Source organism: Haliotis asinina, chromosome 14, assembly GCF_037392515.1.
Source record: "Haliotis asinina isolate JCU_RB_2024 chromosome 14, JCU_Hal_asi_v2, whole genome shotgun sequence".
In the NCBI taxonomy this organism is placed as follows: Eukaryota; Metazoa; Mollusca; class Gastropoda; order Lepetellida; family Haliotidae; genus Haliotis; species Haliotis asinina.
In genome coordinates, this window is record NC_090293.1 from 41566292 (window position 1) to 41591572 (window position 25281).

A 25281-nucleotide genomic window follows, 5' to 3' on the forward strand; every position below is an offset into this window, starting at 1 on the left:
TGATCAGCTTTCCGTTCCCTTTTCCACTTTAAATCTTTTTCCGTTTTATTATTTGTTTGTGAAAATTCTGAAACAATCTTCACAAGCTAGATATTCATAAACAACGATCGTCCAACAAGGCTTTTAAGGAAATTCGAAAATAATTTGGTAAGGTTGTGTTCATCATTATATATTATTCTAACATTTCGATACATCATGCTTTTATTTTAACGTGAGTTAAGATTACGCTCACCTAAACAAGACGTTAAAAGGAATGTGCATGTTATTTCGTGGTATCGTGAAAACGTTTGATTTACGTCGTGTGTGTATCTGTTCACACACATATCGATACTGAATTTTCAAGGTACTTGTAAGTAACTTGGTAGGAGTTCCACCCGTTACCCCCGCCTAAGATGTATTATATATCTATTAGGTATTATTTCGAGGTTTGGGGGTTATAATTTGAGTCATACGTAGGGTTTGGGTTATGGTTTGGGGTTGGGGTAATAGTTAGTGTTAAGGAGTTTTGATGAATGTACATTTGTTCTTATTTATAGAGTGATGAAATAAAGCGAGGATTACGGGCGGAAATCTTTCCGAAAGGTTTTACATTATTTATGGACACATATGGCATTGAAACATAATATTATCATAACAATAAAGGTCACATGCAATCTAAAAATCAAAGCGAGTTGAAACACAGTTATTACTTGTTGTTTAAATGTAAAATGTTATGCTGATTAAGAAAATAAGGTAAGCAAAATTGTAAGCGCAATCAAAAGTACAGTATTTTGTATTTGGGTTAACCTCCCTTGAAACAGGGATACTCTACAACAGGGATAGGTCACTCTCTTGCTTTCTTTACCATTTGTACTAATTAACATGTGCCTCGTCATGCTCCAACGCACGCAGTGACTTGGCTCATTCCCAGCGCAAATTCAGTCGTGTTTAACAGAACTTCAGCCAGTTTATTGTATCAGTCAGAATTTTACAATGAATGAATGAATGAATGTTAGTAAGAATTAAGAGCAAGAATTATGTGAATGAATGAAAGAAATAAAGAAAAAGAATAAATGGAAGAAGTACATATGTGAATGAATGAAAGAATAAATGATACACCGCAGCCTTCCGTCCCAAAACATGTTGAAGTGCGCAAAAGTATTGTGAGGACACGTTAACGTCAGCTGTCCTTTCAAAATATCTACTTTGAGACATTTTTGTTTACATTAATAATTAATTCAGATATCTTATTGCATGTGGGGAATGGAATGGACATTAACAACATGTTAACTGACACTGTCACACTGCCCTCAAAAATAAAGTGTAAAACTGTCACAAAGCGTTCTAAAACACCTTTCCAGTTTTGTCAAATAATAAGATCAACAAGATAGAAAGAAGTTATGGAACTATAACCCTCAAGCATCAATGGCGAATCAGATCTTTTCACACACCTCAATTACATCCTAACAATTTTTTAAGTCTTAAAACTGTCACTGTTACTTGCGAATACATTTCAAATTAAGGTATGTTCTCCTTCTAAAAATTACCGACTTGAAACTTTACTACAAATGTACTGTCCTAGTACGGACACTAATACCAATTATTTGACTTAAACTGAAGTGACAAAATAGTTAACCTATCTTCTAAATGTTGGATTTCCGTTTTTACAACACTCAGCGAACGTAATCAGCTGTTGAAAATAAACCGGGCTCAATCTTAAATAATACGCTGCCAACATATTGGCTACACTGGTTACGTAACGACCCAAGACATGCGTTCAGCGGCTTTTCGAGGAGTTCCTTCTCCCCCTCTATATAGGCTCCCTGCTTGGTTTATTCCCGCTTTAGGCATTCCCACTTTTATCTGTCAGATTTCACATCTGGTTAACGAGCTGGAACAGTTGTCCCAGTTTGGCAGTTTATGACTCACACGTAACAATTACTCCTTTGACACCTCGTTAATGAGTGTTGATTGATTTAATCAGCTCTTATGTAGAGTGAAGAAGAGAACAGAATAACAAAGAATTTTATAAAGTGATGATTGTTTTATTCACAATATTATGATAGGGTATTTATATATAGCGCAATTATCCATGCAACTAGTGTTTGCTCAAAGTCTAGTATTTCCCCCTACCAGCACACTGCCACAAGCATTGGTGATGATTATTCAGAATGTATTTCTAAAATCTTCATAATGTTCCATAACTCCAGCCAGCACCACAAGCAGATAGATACAGTGTCAGTGCTTACTCTACAAACATTTACAGTGCCTAACTGATCCACTAGCAAATTAGTTACCACCTGACTGATGAGACTAACACCTTACCTGTATATTACATTGCAGACACAAACTGAGTGAAGGCTTCATCAGCCAAGATGTCGTACATGCTGCAGCATCTCCACAATGGCTGGCAGGTTGACCAGGCCATTTTGTCCGAGGAGGATCGAGTGGTCATCATCCGCTTTGGCCACGACTGGGACCCCAGCTGCATGGTCATGGATGAAACTTTGTACAAGTGTGCCGAGAAAGTGAAGAACTTTGCTGTCATATACTTGGTGGACATTTCTGCAGTTCCAGATTTCAACAAGATGTATGAGTTGTATGACCCCTGTACCTCCATGTTTTTCTACAGAAACAAGCACATCATGATTGACTTGGGCACCGGCAACAACAACAAGATCAACTGGTGTATGGAGGATGTTCAGGAATTTATTGACATTGTGGAGACAGTGTACAGGGGGGCAAGGAAAGGGCGGGGTTTGGTTGTGTCACCAAAAGACTACTCTACCAAGTACAGATACTGAAAACTTCCCAAACTGCGTTATATGTATCACAAAGTGTCATTGGTCGTTTATTTCCTTATTCATGTTTCACCAACATTGTGGCTCAGATGTCATACACAGAGTGCTGTAATGGCCATGTCATGAACAATGATGAAGGGAAAGATGGTTTCAAGTGAAATGTTATCCAAAATGTGTAAACATCAAACAGCCGATAAGTCAAACATAACAAAATGGTGTGTCAGTATTGACCTATAAGCATATATTCACATCCATTCTACATGATAGATGGTGTGAAGGTTTACATGGTCATACACACTAACCAGCCCACGTTCTCAAATTATAATTGAAAAGTTGAGAGGAAGTGTAGTTAATTAATTGTGAAGACAGATTGTATGTGACATACTGAGGCCCTGTTCAACATACAGACATTTCATTCACAATGCCTTCTGTTGCAGATTTGCATACTGAAAGTGTTTTAAGGCTGGTTACCTTATTTTCAGAAAACGTCAGTTAAGACATTATTACGATTGTCTTATTGTCTGGATAAAGGAAATAAATATGTTGTGCTATATTGCTTTTTGTGCTATGTTGGTAATGTAACCTTCAACATGGTCAGTTGTAGAGATTCAACATGGTCAATTGTAGAGATTTGATTGACATTCTTGGTGTCTCTGGTCTCATCAATTACAGTGGTGAATGAATGTTATGTGCCAGTCAGCAAACAGCAAACAGCAGTATAGATTTAGTGGTCTGCAAATAATCAAGTATAGGCCAAACAAAACAGTGGTCAATAGTGTGAGTAATACTCCACAACCAACCAACTTTATTTTACAATGTGAGATCTTGATACAGTGGTGAACAAGAATGGAATCCTTGGGATAAATCCTGACAAACAAGTATCTCATTGTCATGAGGTATATGGAAAATAAGTACCTGGTAGATGAATATCTAATTACATTCAGTAATGTGCATAGTAAACAAACAATAGATCTCTTAGAAAGGTTTTAGTGTCTCCAGTCTATTTGACCAGTATAAAACACATGCTGTATGGAACATTTTGGTATGTTTGGGAAACCATGAACTTACAAAACCTAAAAATATGTCTCAAGTGACTTTCAGTAAGTATGTAAGTAATTAAGATTTGCATGTTGAACAAATCATTAAATCAGAGTGGAATTTAAATTGTTTATACTACACAAACGGTACATGCATGTGAAACGCAACTTTATTAGCTATAATTATTTAAAACACTATCGTATATGGAGTCATGGTGTGTCATCTGTGAAGAATACAGAATGAAAATACTGAAGAACTATGTTAGACTTGTTAGTGCTTGTGAAATCAATGGGTTGTGTCAACAGTCTGATAAGTTTTATATAAGACGACGCATGGTCAAAGGCAGGTAATTCTGTCGAATTACCTCCCTTGCCCCACACTGCTAGTTTATGTAAGCACGTCACTAGCTGCAACAACACTCGACGTGGATACACGTTCATCACTTGAGGTTGGTTGTGATATTTCTGTTTGTCATCTATATAGCGTAGATCCATGTGTTTGGATCGGTAAGCGAACGTGTGTTGTAAGTTTTGAAAGTTAACAGGTCCAGTTTTTCCTCAGTTTGACGTGAAGTAGCTATACGTGATGACCCCTAGTTCAGCTAGCTGAAGTAGATGATCCCGAACATTGAACTCAGTGAGTTTGTCACTTGACCACACCACTTAACCGCTGACGTTCAGCTGACACATATCTAGATACCTGTCTATTAAGCAAACGGCCAGAGATTTACCAGTACATTGCGGCCCAATAGATCTACAGTCAAGACATGACCCTGCATCGCGGTTCACGGGTACCAGTACATGTTTCCCACGAAGCGATCAGATATCAGAGACCACTTATAAAGAGTGTTGGTAAACGTGGTCGCTCACTACACACACCCACAATAATCAATAAACTGAATGTTGAAATTAATAACACGTTATCAGTATAGTCCAGCATATAACTAGACGACTTCGCATGATACCAATCTGTATCATGGATACCTACAACCACACTTTAGATGTTACTTGGAAGACGCAATATTCACTTAATCAAGCTTTAAATTGAAGTTCAAGGCTTTTAAGTCTTTCTCAAGGCCATTTAAGGCAAAAATAATTTCGCTGGCTTTTTTAGGCTCAATGCCCAAATTCCACCCTTTTTCAAGATTGTACAAACTCTGTAAAATAATCAAACCAACACAGAGTGCAATAAACACAACAGACCCACTCGTCCAAAAGAATGGCATAATTTGTGTCACAAGAATAAAAATATTTAAGAAACTGTCATCATTTTTTTGGTGAGTTTTCCCAGTTTTTCACAAGGGCGCAGTGGCAATGAAAGGAATAGCATGAAAACCAAGATGCATGTGCATTAATGGGTTCTCAACAATTTTTTGAGCTGCCAATATAACACCCAAACTGCACATGTAGTGCACTCTATGTACTTATTAATTGCATACTTTGGCCTCCCCGTCATTTTCATCTTTGAAGAAATCATAGCCTTTTTAAAAATATAGTCTTTTAGGAGGAGCAAATTTCAATTTCTCTCACTTTGTCAATTAGCAGTTATCACATGTTTCTGTCTTTAGTGCATGGTCATATCACTTTTCATGCTGTTCCTTTAGTTCAATTGTGCCCTTACAACAAATTGGGAATATGCACAAAGAAATGATGACATTTCTTAAACAACTTTTTTTATTTTTGTGACACAAATCATGCCATTTTTTATGAAGGTGGTCTCTTGTATTTATTGCACTCCATGTTGGCTTGATTATGTTATGTCTAATAGTTTTTGTGTTTGATTGCAATTCATGGGTATCTTTTTGTCTCAAACAAATCGGACTGTAGTTCTGTTGTTATTTCAATAATACATATGACATCACTACCTGTAGGCCTGTAGGTCAATGAAGTAGTGTGGATACCTGGGTCTCACTCAGTTACCTATGGGTCAAGGTTGTAGTGTGGGTACATGCGTCTCACTCAGTTACCTATGGGTCAAGGTTGCAGTGTGGGTACATGAGTCTCACTCAGTTACCTATGTGTCAGGGATGTAGTGTGGGTACATGAGTCTCACTCAGTTACCTATGGGTCAGGGTTGTAGTGTGGATACCTGGGTCTCACTCAGTTACCTATGGGTCAAGGTTGTAGTGTGGGTACATGCGTCTCACTCAGTTACCCATGTGTCAGGGATGTAGTGTGGGTACATGAGTCTCACTCAGTTACCTATGGGTCAAGGTTGTAGTGTGGGTACATGCGTCTCACTCAGTTACCTATGGGTCAGGGTTGTAGTGTGGATACCTGGGTCTCACTCAGTTACCTATGGGTCAGGGTTGTAGTGTGGATACCTGGGTCTCACTCAGTTACCAATGGGTCAAGGTTGTAGTGTGGGTACATGCGTCTCACTCAGTTACCTATGGGTCAAGGCTGTAGTGTGGATACCTGGGTCTCACTCAGTTACCTATGGGTCAAGGTTGTAGTGTGGGTACATGCATCTCACTCAGTTACCTATGGGTCACGGTTGTAGTGTGGATACCTGGGTCTCACTCAGTTACCTATAAGTCAGGGTTGTAGTGCAGAGACATGCGTCTCACTCAGTTACCTATGGTTCAAGGTTGACCCTCCTCATCCTGGTACCCATGTTACTTCCAGCCCCAACAGACGAATATATTCAACTTGTTTGTTAAGAGTGAGACCACAACTATTTACCCTCAGATGCAGTCTCCACGAGTGGCTATTGTAGGTGGAGGTATATCTGGCCTGGTGTGTGGTGCCAGACTTGGGCAGCTGAACATACATGACGTCACCATCTTCGATACAGGTAATGTAACACCTTTACCTTTAACCAGATCAAATGTAAATAATCTGAAAAGACTTACTGCTTGAAAAATATTTGAAGTAGTATCAACCACTGACAGATTGTATATGGTGGACAGAGGCAGGTGGAACATTCTGACATGCCATTGGTATTGTGCGTCTTAGCTGCAGTAGTTCATGGACATTTTTTTAATAAGCCATATAAAACAGTGACTGCTTCTACAGGATTTACATATGTAGATATACTTATGTTGTCAATGCTTCACCATACAGGTCAAAATGCAGTTGGAGGTCGCTGTTCAACTCGCCATGTACAGATTGAGGGGAAGACATTCCTGTTTGACCACTCCACGCAGTACTTCACTGTCTCTGACAAACGGTTTGCAAAAATTGTGAGTTTTCTGCATTCAAAAGGGGCAGTGAAAGTGTGGTCAGGGAAGATTGGACATCTAAAGAAGGGCAGATTCTCCACAGATGCTGACATCACACAAGCATTTATTGGCAGTGAGGGCATGAGGTCCGTGGCGGAGTGTCTGGCATCACTCAGTAAAGTAAGGCGGCCATGTTGGGTTGGGAAGGTCAGCTTTGATAACGTGTCCAGGAAATGGCAGGTAGACAAGTATGGCTTCTTTGACTATTTGGTTGTAGCTCACAATGGTAAGTGTGCCGACAAGCTGATGTCTAGCGCTGGAGTACCTGACGTTCACCAACTGCTGAGAGTGAGGTTTGGGGATGAGCTTGTTGCCCGTGATCACCGGATGCAGCTGTGTTCATTGTGGGTCCTGCTTGTTGCCTTCAGGGAGCCACTTAAACTCTCCTTCCAGGGGGCTCATGTTGAACATCAAGACATATCATGGATTGCAAACAACACTGCAAAGCTGGGTCAGAGGTTTCCTGCAAGTAAGATTGAAAGTTGGACTGTGTTTAGTACAAGAGAGTTTGGTACAGCAAACAAGGTTCCTCAAGAGAACATTCCGCCTGGCAAGGCTCAGAGTGTAACCAGGAAGCTCCTAGCTGCATTCAGTCAGGCAACAGGGAACAGCCAGCTGCCAGAAGTAGTGTATTCCCGGGTACAGTTGTGGGGAGCTGCTGTACCCATGAATGTGTTGGGAACAGATGAAGAGTGTGTGTTTGACAGCTTCAGTAATGTGGGTGTTTGTGGGGACTGGTTGGTCAGCCCTTGTATCCAAGGAGCAGCGGTCAGTGGACTTGCACTGGCAGAGAGGATACATCAGCACTTTAATGGTAGGAGCAAATTCATGGATATATGCAATCTTTGGGAACGGCTAAAATCATAATAAAAAGTAGATATATCTAAATATATGTAGGATGCTCTTTCAGGAACAAAAAGAATGTTTTGTACACAATGTGCACACATCTTTTGTTTCAGGCCACACCACAAGCACCAGTTTGAAACCTGTGTTTGTGCCAGCCAGTGGTCACATGATAGGAGCCTTCCCCACAGACCAGAACATGATCTTCACACCCAGCAAGTCATAGCAGGTGCTTGCCAACACAGACTGGAATGATCTTCACTCCCACCAAATCATGGCAGGTGCTTGTCAACACACACCAGAGTATGGTTTTCACTCAACACTTTGGGAGTGGAGAGATGAACACATGCCATGCGCAGTTTATTTTCCATTTTAGATAACAGTATATGAAGAATGTTTCTGTTGTTGACAAACATGAAACCATTCTTGCTACTTACATATGTTTACAAACATTGCTGAACATTTGGATTCAGCCTCTATGTCTCCTGTCAGTGAAACTGTCCGCCAGTGTGCAACTCACTTGCATGGATGATCCTGAAGTTTGTGATATAGCATTTGGCAACAGTCAGGTAATAGATGTGGATGTCTCTCCTCTACAACTCTTTATAAAAGAGTATCTGTTGTAAAGATGTGTGTGTGAGATAAAGAGTAATAAATTCTGATGAAAAGGCACATATTGTGTAGAGATTATGTTGTGTGTGTGTTTTTATCAGTTGTAGTGTGAGTAGATCAATTTATGGATTTATGGATCAAGGGAGGGTAGACAATAGTGAAGGGGGTAAAAGTGTCGTCAATAGTAAAAGTAACTGTAGACGATAGTGACATGAGTAGCAAACAGACATGTAGATAACCTGTGTGTAGGCTATTTAGTGAAGATATGGTTAATGTAGACCGCTTACTGTAAATCCTTTCAAAGCTCAACTGATTGTGACACACTCATGTATTGACAAACTTGAAATGTCACAACAAACTAAAGGGTGTTATATTTACTAGATTTATTATATAAAATAACTGACAAAAAAAAGTTCACTTCAAAGTTGTTTTGAACATTTTGTTTATGTTATGCATACAAGAGAGATTAAATAGACATATGGTATCTACAATGACAGGTGCTGACTTCCTCAAATCTTCAACACATATGTACTCATAGTGTACTCATAGTGTACTCATCGTACACATAATGTATACTCACATGTAACTGATACATCTATCTGAAGAATCTTAAACAATCAAATAAACAGTAATCAGCTGGGTCCCAAATACTGTTTGTTCATGATCAAGAAATGATCATTCTATTGCATTTTGGCTTTCATTGCAGCTGTTCTATGCATAGACAAGAGTGGATCAAAACTACTACTTCATGAAGTAAAACAACAAGTTGAAGATAATAAATAAAGGGTAAAATTCTCTAAAGATGAGGATGGGGATCTGACAGTATAAAACAACGACCTTGTATAGAGACAACACAAACATGTAAGCCTCATCAAAATGCCTAAGTAGAGAACCAACTTGAGCAATATAACAAGGTGAAGGTCAAGTCAGCCGTCTCCATAGTAACTATTCTGGGAGACTTTATCACAGTATGACATCAATAAGTAACTTCTGGACATTAACTTGATCATTTAGGTATCAAAAATGAATAAAAGGAAATTCCTGCCTGTTAAATGCAAAATTTGAAATTTCTTCATAAGGTGAGTAGTGCCTTATTTAAACATGAGATTTTCATAAGAGTATGTCAGTGATGAATGAAAGGCAGTCAAGACAAGTTTCTTGTTTACACCGGACTCAGCAAGATTACAGCTATATGGTGGCAGTCTGAAAATATGCCGTTTGGTCCAGACAATCCAGTGACTGACATCATGAAAACTGATCTTTGGAATTAGGATACATTGTGTCAAGTAGGGCATGCCCTGCATGAAGGAGGAAGTATGCTGGAGTCTTGTAACAGGTTTCTTCAACATACTGAAATGATATGGGGGATGAGTGAAACACCTACCAAGATACAAGCTATAGAACACTATGTGTAAATGTACTCAAAGTAATCTTAAGAAGATGAAGTATGATTAGAGATGAAAAAATGTTCAAAAACCTCAAGATTGTGATAAGCTGTGTCATAAGGATACACATTAATTTCTCAAAAACACAAACTGCTAAATATTTTGTATGACTGCTCAACAGCCAGCATGTGAGCTAAGCCCCTGAGATCTTCAAGAACACAATCTACAACCACTGTCTTGTTGGATAGTCTCAGACATAGTTGGCAAACCGATACATTTGTTCATTGAACACATTAGAATGAATGTGTAATGATAAAATAATGGCACACATTTAACAAAATAACTATCCAAATATTTTGATCTGACTTAGTATGTGAGTAGAATGTTTTGGCAACTTTGTCATGTATGTACTGAATATATTCACACTGAGGCCAGTTAATGAACTTTGGTCTTGGAGACAGATATGACACAGATATCACTCACTGACAACAGTTATTTCAATCCAACCCGAAACAATTTCATTGAGATCAGATAGCTTTGATAGCTTTCTAAAATGATTTGACTTCCCATCTATAATGCTCTCACTCGAATGTTTTTCCACACAAAAAGGAAAAGTATCAGAGACAATGTGATTGATCCCATACACATACAAATAGCTTCCTCAGATACGACTTCCCTTGAAAAGAGCATCATGTGATTTGGGACGATGGATTTTGAGGTGTATGTAATGGAAATGATATAAGCAAACATCACAAGTGTTTCAGAACCACATAACAGGAGACACTGTCATGTAGAAGAGGTATAGATGCTGCAAAACACACTAATAAATTTGTTACAGAATCAAACATTTTGTTCACAGTATATAAAAACACTATGTGACACATGAAGGCCTGCTCAAGTTACGAAGTGTAAACTACTTGAGTCCAGTAATTAGATTAGGCTATGAGACCCCATGGAAGTTACAGTTGTGCCTTGATAGCAGGCAGTACTGAAATAATGCCCCATGGACAAGAAATATATTAAATTGATAAAAATATGTTCATGATTCATCAACTGCATGCTTCCAAACTATTCTTACTGTTAACATGAAAGTGTTGACATCAATTTGAGAGATGTCACTAAAAACAATATGAACTGAAACTACAGCAGAATGAAGTTTGCAGAGTGTCTATCATAAAAGTGAGTTTATGAGAGGAAGTTGAATAGGTTCCCAATGCAGATAAATGATTCGTGACACTTGATTTATCAATACCCAGTTGAGATGTATGATTTGCTGGAGGAATCTTGTCTTTTCTTTCATAGCACGGTGTGGTGTGTGGTTGTTCAAACTTGGGTGGCACTGTGAGAGATCTGGCTAGCCACACAAGTGACCTGCAGATTCTTGACCAATGACTAGTTTATTTATCTTTCTTGGCTTCAATAACACCATTAGCTGTTACAACGCTACCATTCCTCTTGTGGCCTCGTGTAGTACCATTTGCAACTTTGCCGTTGGCAACCTGGGCCTTTGACTCCGCTCCCTGCAGCACAAACAATTCATGTACATGTGTGAATCAGAAAGAGATGCATATCACTTGCAATAAGATGGTTTAACAGGCTATATTTTAAGCTGATTAAGACAGAATTAATCTTTGAAGAAATGCTGTATTTTCTTTGTGAAAAGCTGTATCGGGACATGATAGTCTTCATTCATTTAAGCAGGTTTTAAGAAGAAACACTTTTGATCCTTCAAGCTCCAACAACTTTAAACTGTATGTGAGCTTTATATTTTCACACCCATGACACTTGTGTTTGCAACATGACTTTATAGGTCAAGTTCCCCAATCCCTTATATTTAGTGACAGGTCCACTGTGAATGGCTATAAACATGACCTTTGAACTCTTATATACTAATACATATGCATAACACATATCCGTGGTACCACCAACAGCACAACCCTCAACCATTGTATAACAAAATATCTACCCATATTACAGCATAGTACCACATATAGCATAACCCTCACCAACTATACTGTAAAATACCTAACCCACATCAAAGGACATTACCACCCACTGTGAAGTATGCTACAAATCATACAGCATACAGCATAGTACCCACCCATTATCAAGCATAGTACCCATCTAGAACAAAGAATGACGGCCTTTAACAAACATAATACCCATCCATAATACAGCATAATAACCCTCCATGATAAAGTAAATACCAACTAATAATAAAGCATAATACCCATCAATAATACAGCATAATAACCCTCCATGATAAAGTAAATACCAATCCTTAATAAAGCATAATACCTATCCATAATACAGCATAATAACCCTCCATGATAAAGTAAATACCAATCCTTAATAAAGCATAATACCTATCCATAATACAGCATAATAACCCTCCATGATAAAGTAAATACCAACCCTTAATAAAGCATAATACCCATCCATAATACAGCATAATAACCCTCCATGATAAAGTAAGTACCAACCCATTATAAAGCATAATACCTACCCATAATAAACCATAACACCCACCCATAAGGCTTAATATCCACCCATAAAAACCTATCCATAATAACATTATATAGCATTATGTAAACCATTACAAATGCATGACACCCAGTAATAAAGACACCTCTTTCCAATTATGTGGGAAGCACTGTGATTCCACCATGTAGTTATTCTCGATGAGTTACACCAACATCCCTCCCCAGAGTCACTGTTCTTCTCTACATATGGAAAATTATGTTTGCCATTGATATTGAACCATGCTGAGGACACCAAGCTGGCTCTGGAGGTACAAGGTTTGGGGTCCTGGATTTACCTTGGTCTTGGCTGATCGAGATTTCAAGTAGGTGTGGAAGTAGAAGTTCAGAAACAGAAGAAGAATGGTGAATGCGTAAAATATCAACGCCCAGTGTAGAGCTTCCGGGAAGTCGCAACCATTAGCCAGCGACTGAACAGCATGCACGATTCCGGTCACAAACTGAATCTAAAACGGCACAGAAAACAAAAAGCGTAAAAAACAAATTTACCTTTGATTTAGACGTGGGCTTTTTCTTGAGGTATGCTTGGATGTAAAAGTTGATAAATAGGGTGATAATTGTTATTCCATAGACTAGGCCCGCATACTGCATCCATTTGGGAAAGTCGCACTCTATTAACAATCCTTGGATTCCGTACACCATTCCGATAAAGAATTGGAGCTACAAGCAGAAGAGAAATACGCATGCATAAAGGATGTGCCGCAGCACCAAGCTTGCTTTAGGTCTAGCAATCAGTGAGGATTCATTCACCATTATTGATTGTTAAATCGAAGATCATGAACATTGAACCATGCCTGTCAATATTATGCACAGTGTTAGTTTAGACTAAACAAATGGAAGTCAGGTTGGAAAACATTGCGATACGACAAAGGCAAGGAAATAACCTTTTTACAATGCATAAAGAAAAAGAGAATCATTCTTAATTCAAGAATGTTCAGCACTTAGCATGTTCATTCTATCACATTTTCAAAACACATAAGTTTGTGTAGATTTTTTCCTTCATTTTTATTTAAGTGATTAAATAAACTACCTTATATATAAACTGCCATTGTCATATCATTAGGGTGAGAAATGTATGACTGGAGGTCGCAGACAGGAAGTGGAATTACTGGCATGCCAACACAAGATAATCTCAGGGAATATAAGCCAGAGGTTGCTATCATGTTAACATATCTTCCAAATTACACATGAAATATTCAAGAATGTATTTATTGGCGACACAAAACTTTCATGCAAAGCACAAGTGTGAGTGCAAAAACACAGAAAGTTTCCCAAGGAAACTACTTTAGAAAACATTCCAAAACAGTTTTAAACTCATTCAGAAGGACACATTTCAAAGGGAGAGCACTTCCAACAGGAAACACACACAGTTTTATTTAATTTACCAACTTTCAAAATCTCTGATTAAAAGGGATGGTGGGTCAGGGTGTTATTCTGAAAAGTATTTGCCTTTCGTTGAACAACGCATGACGACATTAGTATTAGGTGCATTACATCAAGTTTCTGGAGGATCTGTTAGATAAAGCATTAGTTTATAACAAGCAGAAGCACTAGCTTAGGCAAAGCATTTGTTGATTAAAATAGGAGTGAAGCCAGAAGAAAGCAAGGGTAAGAGAAGATATCTTTGTATGAAACCTAGGTAAACTGTTAATCGTAACAGTAATTGATGGCCTAGTCTGATCTATCAAACTGACTGTAATGCCCATGTTTTGATGTTCTGTTTCAAAGGTGAGTGTGGTTATGAATGACCAATGGTCACTTAAACCCATGTTGGGAAATGGGGATCAGCATGACAAGTGAACACTTTAACCACTAGGCTAACATACCATCCCTCTGTCACCATACAACACAGATTGGATAGCTAACCTTTGGTCAAAACACTTGACGTCATGATGACCAACCCATCAATGATTGTTAAGACATTACACTTAATGCTAGACCGCAGTTAAATTCACAAGAAGAAAACTGGTCACCATGACTACAACAAATGTACAGAGGTGAATGGGTGCCTGAACTGGGTTTAATGCCTCTGAACAATAAGTTCTATGATGGCTTCTATCTCCAGTGCCATGTATAAAGTGATCTTTGCATTAAGGTGATCTTAACTCCCACAGCTTAAGATAGACTTTTGAGAGTCTTTGCACTAACGTCCCTTTGTACAATGGTAACAAGTATGGAGGTATAGCCATTGTGATGTGTCCTGTGTTCTCAGGAAACCAACAAATACAGGTACAGTGCAAACAAACCAAGGATTAGGATTAGTGCAAATACGGGATAATTTCATTGAATCCCAGCACAGCAAAGGGAGACAACTCTGTTTCATGAATTTAAACTAAGACCACTGGGCCATAACTACCTCAAGTGGGTAGTGCATGGCAGGGTAGAATCACCATCCATCTTGTCAAAGTTGATCAAAGTGGATAGGGATGCTCTGACAAGCAGGATGGATTTACAGAAGCAGATACACAAAGCATAAAGCTATCATAGAGCTAAGGTGGGTGTAACTCTCATATTGTAGCATAAAACTATGACAGTCGAAGTGCTAAGATCATTTTGTGCAACAGGGCCATGACGGACAAAGGATGTCTGCTTGTGGATGGGTGGCAGAAGGTGGTGGTGGAAATATAGGATATAATAAATGCATGTAAAAGGAAAATAAGGGATATATACAGGAGAGTAATGGAGATAACAAAGCTTGTCACTAGGGGCAGTAAAAAACATACCAGGGATAAGCCAGTAAAGCAAGTCATAAACCCAATAACACTCATGTATTTACAAACATGGTTTCTATATAAAACTTTGTGCTAGGCAAGCTTGTATGCTAACAACACTAGGTATGCATGCATACTTCAATATCCACTGCTAGCGCAATTCTTACAAGGAAACTTGGAGGAACCACTGTGTGATGGTATATCATTTTCACAAATGTGACATGAAAATGCAGATTAATCTTCACTCCACACCAGATTCATAATTGTCAGAATGTGGAAGCAAAATGTCTTCATGACATACCATCACCCTGATTAATGAAGAAATGTTAAATATTAGGATACAAAAATAGGCTAAGTTGGACTAATTCTCAAAACAAGAACTGAAGTGATTTAAAAAAGCAAATTAATAAAAGACTAAGTGTTACAAAAGGGATAAAATGTATTAAAACAAGGCTAAAAAGGAATATAAATAAAACGGAAATTGTCAGAAGGAAAGTGATTGGAAAAACAAGCAAAACATTGGTATCATTTGCAATATATCACACTTGCAAGTATCATTCATATTAGAACTGGCCTTCAGTAACCCATGCTTGTTGTAAGGCTTGCTGACTTGGTTGACACATGTAAACATATCGCAATTGCTCATGCTCTTGATCACTGGACTGTCTGCTCCAAACTCAAGTATTTTTAAACCACCACAATATAGCTGAAATATTGCTGAGGGTGGTTTTATACAATTAGGGAAGAAAACAAACAAAACTTCCAAGTATATACTCTACAAGCATCAAGCCTCTATGGCAACTCAACTACATCGGATTGTCTAGTCTAGACTCTGGTCCAGACTCCATTATTTGCAGAGTGCCGCCATATAGCTGGAATATTGCTGAGTGAAGCATTTAACATCAAACAAACAACAAACCATGGATGATGGATGTAACAAACTGGCAGGCCAGGTTCACCATCTTACCAGATCACGTGACCACAACACGTGACATCAGTCACAGGATTCTCTGACCCAAATATATCTATTTACAGACAACCATCATATAGCTGGAATATTGCTGAATGTTGAGTGAAAACAATCACTGACAACACAATCATATGTGTCAGTTGATCATCACCTGTCACATCAGAATGACCTTTCACCTGACAGATTCCAAATGCTGGATATTATCTACATTTCACATAAATGGGATAAATATGTGGGGAATGGAGAGATTTTCAGAGTCCATGGGATGTAATTAAGTACAATTTTAGCCATTTAATCCAGAATTGTCTTGTCTTAAATTTCATATTTTGAAACACCCCATTTTCAAACTAGTGCTGGTAAGTTTAAGAATCCAGGTTAAGCATTTTCTTTTGGATATACATGTACTAATGTTGACTACCTGTCAGCTATTTCATTCAGCTGATCAAAGTTTGCAGAAATCAGCTCTGATGCGACATGTAATGATATGTCCTTAGCCTTTTTGTTCTGTGGAAGCAAGAACTAAGATCTCATTACTATGACATTTCCTTCCACAGTGTAACCAGCATATTACAAACACTGCCAGGTTGTGGCATCAACCAACCACACTATACTCTAAAAGGTAACTGTGACTGTGAAATAAAAAGATGGAACTTCAAAACCTGATGATGAATTATTTAAAACAAACTGCACTTAACACAAAATACATGGCAAATTACTAATGTGACCAGGCGAAGTAACAATTAATTTTAAAAACATACAATCTACACTATCTACCATGTTAATAACTATGAAAGTTAATGCAGAAGTTCATCTGGTTCAATTCCAGCATGATGGACCTAACATCTTCAAGACAGTGATCTACCCAAAATGCATTTGCACCACCTGTGAAGATTGGCTGTGTTCATGTAAGAAAGACTGACTTGTAACTGGAAGCATGGGTCCTGATACCAACATCTCAGTATGAAAAAAGGTTGTGAAAAGGAAATCGTGGACATACAGGTATATCAGTCATCTTGTCCACATTCTCCAGGATCCCTTGGTGTTTTTCAGAATTTTAAGATGTAAAATGATCAAAACCAGTGTCAATAGCTCATATCCCTTAGTTATGAATTGGTAATCAGTGCTTTCTGCTGATAGCAAGGTGTCCTTGAACTAGAACAGGTGTCCTTGACCTTCACCTTTATCTAGATTCCTGTACGGAGGGAGACAGAAACACACTGCACTTTGTGCTGTGGGAAAACCAATGGACTAAGAATGTTGACACATGCATGCCTTCACTGTACACTCAAGACAGCTGGCCACACTGTGTCCAGCAGGATTGGGTGACCCAAGTTCTGCTGGTGCCACAAAATCTGACACATTATTATTAGCTAATGATGTGTGATGGTGTACAATCATGACAGTCATGTGTCAGCTATCTCAGCCCTACATCGGTCAACAGCATGCAGTAAAGGTCAAACGACGACTCACCAGTTGGAGTTTAGTCAGGTATCGCTTCCACCACAGGTATTTTTGGTACTCTGGCCCAAGAGCTGACACGCCATAGTATGTGTACATCACAACATGGATGAAAGAGTTGATCATCGCGCCGAAGAAGGCTGGAAAGTCAACAGTTATAGGAAGGTCAATTCACCTTATTGGACTATTTTCAAAGATTAAACTTCATAAGCCATTGCCTTAAGGCAGGCCTTCTCCTCAAACAGTTTGTTCATTTATTTCTAGCGTAGGACTGAGATTTATATCATATTGTTTACTAACATTACAAAATCAAAGATCCTCCACATTTAAATAGCCCCTCTCAAAATCATTATTTTTTCTTATTAAAACATATCTTTGATCTTGTCTTGTTTTCAAACTTGAATGGGTGTATATAAACACTTATTTAATTCAAAATGTTAATTTTATGGACATCATCCACACTCAAAAACCTCAATCCAAGAAACAAATCTTGATGGAAAGTATCTTGTACTCTGTATGTATTCAGAAACCAGAAGAGAGTTTGTTCAAGATGTTCTGGTGTACTCACACTGTCCGCCGGCGACCCACTTGATGCCTATCCACCAGATGGGGAACATGGTTGCGTGGTGGTACACGTGCAGGAAACTCACTTGGTTGTCCTTCTTACGCATGATGAAGAATATAGTGTCCAACATCTCCACACACTTGGAGAAGTAGAACCACCACAGTGCACTTGCTATCTGGTGGCCAAAAACAGACATGTTACACATGCACTCACAGACACTACAGGTCGATAACACACATTACACACACACTCACAGAAAGTACATGTTCATAACACACATTACACATGCACTCACAGGCACTACATGATAACAGACATTACACAGACATGATAACACACATTACACAGGCACTGACAAACATTAAAGGCTGATGACACATGCTACACAGGCACACACAAGCATTACAGGATGATAACACACCTTGCATAGGCACTCAGAGACATTACAGACCAATAATGCACGCTACACAGGCACACACAACCATTACACGATGATAACACACTTTGTACAGGCACTCAGAGACATTACAGACCAATAATGCATGCTACCCAGGCACACACAACCATTACAGGATGATAACACACTTTGCACAGGCACTCAGAGACATTACACGCCAATAATGCACGCTACCCAGGCACACACAACCATTACAGGATGATAACACACTTTGCACAGGCACTCAGAGACATTACAGGCCAATAATGCACACTACCCAGGCACACACAACCATTACAGGATGATAACTCGTTACACAGGCACACAACGACATTACAGGTCAACAACACACATTTCACAGGTACACACAAACATTACTGGCTAACAACACATTACACAGACACAAGCAAACACTACAGGATGATAGCACATGCTACACAGGCACACACAGACATTACAGGCTGATAACACATGCTACACAAGCACTCATGGACATTTAAGGCCAATAACACATGTTACACTTACACTGGCGCACACAGACATTACAGGATGATAACACACATTACACTGGCACTAACAGACATTACAGGCTGATAACACATTACCGGCTGATAAAACACAATACACAGACACTCACAGACATTACAGGTCGATAACACACATTACACAGGCACTCGCAGACAATACAGGCTGATAACACACATTACACAAACACTCAGAGACACTACAGCTGCTGCTACTACTTCTACTACTGCTACTATCACTGCTGCTACTAGTACTACTATTGCTGCTGCTGCTGCTGCTACTTCTACTACTACTACTGCTGCCACTGCTACTACTACTGCTGCTGCTGCTGCTGCTACTACTACTACTACTGCTATCACTGCTGCTACTGCTACTACTGCTACAGCTACTGCTGGGTGGTGGGGTCAAAGCATTCAAAAGACCTGGGTTTGAGTCTCAACAAGGGTACAACATGTGAAGCCCATATCTGGTATCCCTGCTATGATGTCGCTGCTAACAAACGTGCAACATCATACTCACTCACTCACTCACTCACTCATTCACTCATTCACTCATTCACTCACTCACTGCCTCACCTTCATTTCACCATGGTCGTTGGTGTAGTTGACAGGCTGACAAGAATAACTATAATTTAACTTTGTTGAATACCATAGAAGCTGAAACAGGAAAGAAATTACTTTGAAGTCATAAACATCATCATATAACATCAACTCAACAATACCGCACAAACAATTTCAAGGTACTCTGATTTCCAGAAACAGTGCATATAACGTTCTTTAGATCGTTATAAGGGTGAAAAGAAGGACAAGGACTATTGTTTTCTTGACACATGCAAACACGTATACATGTATTTCTATAAAAATAGAGACATGAATAATTTCATTACCACATTTCCACTCCAACTACTCATTTCATATTAGCTTTATGTGTGATCAAAGACAGACTTCTTGAAGATTAAGTCCCTAAAATCCACAGATTATTGACACAAACTTACCTGTGAGCATATATGAAAGTTCATCACAATTAAACCAAAATTGTAGAAAAATAATGTCCATTTGAATTTAAACGGCTCCCTGTCTTTCATTATTTTTGGCCCAACCCATACTGCAAACAAGTACAATGCTGTGATGGCTAACGTGGGTGTGTAACTTTGCATTAAAAACCAGTCCTTGACGCGGTCATCTGGAAAACAACAGAAAAAACACACATAACACACAATAAATATTACCGCAGAAAACTATCTCAAATACAGGGCATGTCTTACTACCAAACATTGCATTTGTGTGTTAGATATAATGCATGTGTCATAAATGTGGAAAGCTCAAAAAGCATTTCAGCTGCGATAATGGTGTAAGTTGGCCATACAGACGCAGATGTCAACCTTGTTTAAAGAACATCCAGTCAAAGAGATCAATAAATATTTCAATGGACTCAAAAGCTGTCCTTTTTTCAGCGTATGTACTGAATAACAAAGAAATGTGTAGAGTGAGCAACTTACACCAGTACATGAGACACTTTTTATGAATTTAGGGTACATGACGCTAGTGCTTATATATAACTCAAACAATTTCAAACCAAATTAACTGTGGCACAGACAAATAAATCAATCTCACAGGCAAGGAAATTAATTAGGACAATGTTCATTAGTTTATGATAATGTGAAATAACACCAAAAAATTACTCCAGTGGAGAAAAATACACTCAAAGGTCACATGCAACCATAATATCATACATAATTAAAACACAATTATCACTTATTCATGACATATATTATACACTGCTGCTTGTTAAAAAACAAACAAAATTAAAAGCGTAAAATCGCGATTCAACAGTGCAATATTTTGTACTTGGGCTTACTTCCCTCGAAACGAAGCCCTCAGGACACCGAACCCAGTCATAGCGGGTGGATATGCACTGAAGTGTAACAACAGCTTCCGATTGGCTGGTTCATTTTCTGATACGCTAAGGGCTCATTGTGTGTTCAGAAAGATGATCTGTTTGATGGGCATTTTAGAAGTATGAAAATAAGAAAAAGAAGAAAATAATGTCCCCCTACTACATGCAGAAAATGTATGACACCCACGCACACATCCCCCCCCAACTCATCAGAACAAAATGTGTTCACACGCCACTCCCTACACCCACCCGTAAAATTGTCACCCCTCCCCCCCAGTAATAAATCCTGAACTGTCTCTAACTGAATAAATCCTGCCTGTCAACAAACATGGTATTCCTAGTTAGGGTGTTTGACTGTTTGTTAGTGCACATTGTGAAATGTGAACACAGAATGTCTCAATACTGTCATTGCAGACACACACAACACCAACCTGCTCGTGTTAGTGCCCATGTATAGAACTTCTGAAAATGTTCAACTTTATCTGTTATCAGCTCCATCTTGATCAACCTGTAATCAAAACACATCACCTCCATAAATAAACATTGAATGAAACTCCACAAACATTACATAGATAATGATTCATAAAAAGTCCACAAATCTTTTTCAAGTGTTATTATCATAGAAAGAAGCTTGCATATTTTTTGCAGCACACAATACATATCAGTGAAAACAACATAAAGCCCACTGCTGTTTAAAAGAATAAACCTAAAAGGCGAGTTCGATTACCATGTAATTCACTCGTAAATAAATTCCCTACTTGACAATGTAAAACTGATTTATATCAGCAGTCTCACCCCTGTAGAGTACAATATTGATCAAATAAACCGCTTGTCTTAAACATGTGCCTCAATACCAAACCACATGTCATAGCCTGCTATGTCCTTGCTCACGTTCAACCTTTGAACTATTTTGAGCTGTGTTTTGGGGCAGTATTTTAGCAACAGGCATGATACTCGACATCAAAGAAAAGAGGTCATTGTATCAGATCCTGTTCAGGCTTGAAGAAACATGGCACGGCCAGGCATGCATGTATACACCAGAGGATGAATGACTGCCATGTTGTCAGGGGCAACCAGGTTTTAGGTACCATATGGATCAGAGAAGGAATGCACGGTTGAGTGGTCAATAACACAAAGTAGCAAGTACTTTCTCCTTGCAGCCTTAACATGCTGATAATACACACTGATTGAGTGGTTTACTCACATATCAATATTTGAGTAGCTCTTGCTCCCTTACTGGCCACCTAATATTGAATTGTTTACAAAGAAACCAGTGATTAAAAACTACATAATAAGATTACTGATATAATAACAGAATTTGATTCTTTCATAGGTAGGTTTATAACATTGAGTGACACTTATCTGTACTGTCTCCTGTCATTTCTCTGCAGAAATCAAACATTGTACTGCAGACTGTGAGTGACACTTTGTTACCGTGTAATAATGTTATCATTGCCTTTTTGATCACTAAATTGTTTTACATGATTATATTTCAGACAAACAAAGCAGTATTAGGAGGACACCAACATACAAGCGGTGTTCTGATTAACTGAAACAATCAATGACCGTTTGCAGTGACCAAACATCAACGAGCAATCACATTTTATTAGAGAAAATCAAACACAAATGACTTTGTCACTGCTGATTAGTGCTAGAAACACTTGGCAGTGGAACGTATCTTGGTCAGGGCCTGAAAACATGTTTAAATCTTAGAAAACTCACTCAACTTACTGAAAGGTCATAACTGCATATTTCGTGAAGACTCCAGGAAGTTTATGTTCATGATATATATCACTTTAAGGTAGCATGGTGCATCATTTTACATTGAACATGAAATTTGCAAGTGCTGGCGGCACAGTTTTCAGATAAAACAAAATACAACAGAGAAACATGTTATATTGAACTGTAAACACAACCTGTATAAGAAAATCTGAAATACGATGCTACCCAAATTTTTTTGAGGATTGCTTGTTGGTAATGAACCAATTATCATTCGTGAGATTTCAACCAATTCCCAACACTAAACATACTCTGACAACCCAGAGTCCCTTTAAAAAACTGTCCTAAGACAAGAGAACAGTAAAGAAATCTTTCTGATAGAGAGCACAATACTGCCAAATTATATTATTTGTCCTATAATACATAGAATGTCTGACAAAATATGACCACTGCACATGTAGAAGGAATACTCTGTTAAATATTCATTTCTTCTGAACAGCAGGATGCATACATCATTGTGTTAGAACTCCCTCTCATCATGTGCAAAACCAACATGCATTCTGTTCTCACCTGTATGTAACACAGGAGAGTGACCCATCAATATTCAGTGTTGGACTGTCCATATTTAATCCAAAGGCCTATCATAGCCCTGCTAATTAATAAATTCATAATGTATGCCAGATACCTCTTCTCTCACGGCTTTGAATCAAACAGATATATAATGGAAACAATTTCACATAACACTATGAACTGTCCTGGAACCACATGGCCCAGATGAAGTGTAGAGGACGCTCTTGTCTAACTTCCTTAAGTGGCATGGTTATATGGTCTGTCTCACAGTCCCTGAACTACTTTATCATGACTACTGCCAAGCACTCTCTGTTGTGCTAAAGCCCCAAATAAAGCAAGTATACATTTCCTCAGGTTCTGAATCTCTGGATCCTTTTCAATACATATGGGTTTGTTTTTTACTATCAAAATTATGTATATTAAGAGACTAAGCATTAGTCCAGAGAAGCCCCAACAAACTGTGACTCCAAGAATCTGTACTCATGTGAATAAAACATATTTATGACAGCAGTCACATATAAGGAACAAAAACAATTTGCATCATCCTGGTTTCAGGCAGGCTAAAATTATTTATATCAGTAATTATTAAATATTTTTAACAATTATTGATATGACAGTTTATTTTGAAACATGCTTTCAATTTACTCCGACAAGACTTACAAATAAATCCTTATTCAAGTGCCACTTCAAAATTATGAACAGAATGTGGCTTTGGTAGAACCTATGCATATGTGACACACTTATCAATCACAATGTTTTATTTTGATAGTAGGCCATAGATAACTCAATCAAACATGTCAATCAGAAAATATCAAGCATTCGCATATATTACTACTGGGCAGAATAAGCCCACTAGTTTACCATGTTTACTTCCTCAATATATCTCTTCCAAGATCTCCCAGTGTCTAGAGTCTACAGGTTACAATAAACAAAGTTTAACACTTATGGGTCAGACATCGATGATATTTATGAAAACTACTAATTATGACATTAACTTTGACAGATAATATGTCCACACTTGGTAGAGTATTCAAACAATTGTAATTAGAATAACTTCAGTGCCTTTTATCATCAACATTGCTGGAAAAATGTGCATATATGATCTTATTGTAAGTTGTATCAACCTGATTTGGCCATTTTGCCCTATGTATGCCATTAGTAATGCAACCTGCTAACACCAATGAGTGAATTACCATTAGATCTAATGTCAGTGAAATGTTTGAAATAGACTACAAGCTTCTTTTAACAGTACAACATACCACACCTCAACTGACCACTTCACCACATTTCTGCACAACGTGTATGAGAATATGGAATGGTATCACGCATAAGTTATGTCATTGTGAAACACATGTTGAAATTGATTCCAAAATGGAATGGGGGGCACGCCCACAAATCAGGAATACGTTTTTAGGAGGGGATTGGAATAGGTTGAAAATGTAAATCAAGTGTATCACATTGGATAATAAACGTATGGCTGGAGCGCTAACTGAACTACATGGCAGATCGCGGTGTATCTAAGAGTATGCATGGTCTAAATAAACAAACTGAACCGAAGCGTCCATGCTTGTTCGCGAGGTACTCGAGATTGGTGATCGGAGTACGTGGGGACTCACCTCTGTTGCTGGAGCGAATGTAATTTCTGTTCTGTTGAAATCTGAAATATCTTAGGTCTTTTCTACCAAATGATGCTGATCTCAATTGGTCGTAATGCGTGCACGGACAAGGCAAATGCCATTGAGGTTGCTACCAACAACAAGTAACACAAACTTCACGCACCTACAAACAACTATGGCACCGGTCAAATAGCCAATGAAAATGGATATTATACCATTACGCACCGGCTGTGTATCTAACGTTCGTTTTCATTGGTTTATAGTGGGACAGCACGTTTGGAGGAATTCCATTTATCATTAGCCAATGAACTTCACTGTAAATGAATCCATCATTGGAGATATTTTCTTAAGTTACACATGATTGGCTCTTGTCGGAGGAAGTGTCCGGTGAATC

General features: G+C 38.4%; 3 protein-coding genes across 5 annotated transcripts; 2 read left to right on the forward strand and 1 right to left on the reverse strand.

The window, feature by feature from the left end:
• The first annotated feature begins 43 nt into the window (after positions 1-43).
• On the forward strand, positions 44-3331 carry LOC137261041 (thioredoxin-like protein 4A). 2 transcript variants are annotated; one of them, XM_067798699.1, is made up of 2 exons: positions 44-147; positions 2323-3331. In XM_067798699.1, exon 2 carries the CDS (start codon positions 2355-2357, stop codon positions 2781-2783), a length of 429 nt encoding a protein of 142 aa, XP_067654800.1. In that variant the 5' UTR covers positions 44-147; positions 2323-2354; the 3' UTR covers positions 2784-3331. The 2 variants fall into 2 exon arrangements, with proteins under 2 accessions (XP_067654800.1, XP_067654801.1); XM_067798700.1 differs by having other exon boundaries at positions 135-152.
• An 847-nt stretch (positions 3332-4178) lies between these two features.
• Positions 4179-8556, forward strand: LOC137261015 (renalase-like). 2 transcript variants are annotated; one of them, XM_067798630.1, is made up of 4 exons: positions 4179-4266; positions 6509-6614; positions 6884-7855; positions 8001-8556. In XM_067798630.1, the coding sequence occupies exons 2-4, from the start codon at positions 6509-6511 to the stop codon at positions 8108-8110; spliced, it is 1188 nt and encodes a 395-aa protein (XP_067654731.1). In that variant the 5' UTR covers positions 4179-4266; the 3' UTR covers positions 8111-8556. The 2 variants fall into 2 exon arrangements, with proteins under 2 accessions (XP_067654731.1, XP_067654732.1); XM_067798631.1 differs by having other exon boundaries at positions 4253-4324.
• Positions 8557-8866: 310 nt separating this feature from the next.
• Positions 8867-25082, reverse strand: LOC137261028 (very long chain fatty acid elongase 4-like). The gene is made up of 8 exons (XM_067798686.1): positions 24888-25082; positions 21414-21490; positions 20081-20268; positions 19662-19742; positions 18129-18300; positions 17573-17700; positions 12700-12867; positions 8867-11401 (listed from the first exon to the last, which is right to left on the reverse strand). The coding sequence occupies exons 2-8, from the start codon at positions 21478-21480 to the stop codon at positions 11279-11281; spliced, it is 927 nt and encodes a 308-aa protein (XP_067654787.1). The 5' UTR covers positions 21481-21490; positions 24888-25082; the 3' UTR covers positions 8867-11278.
• Positions 25083-25281: the final 199 nt, after the last annotated feature.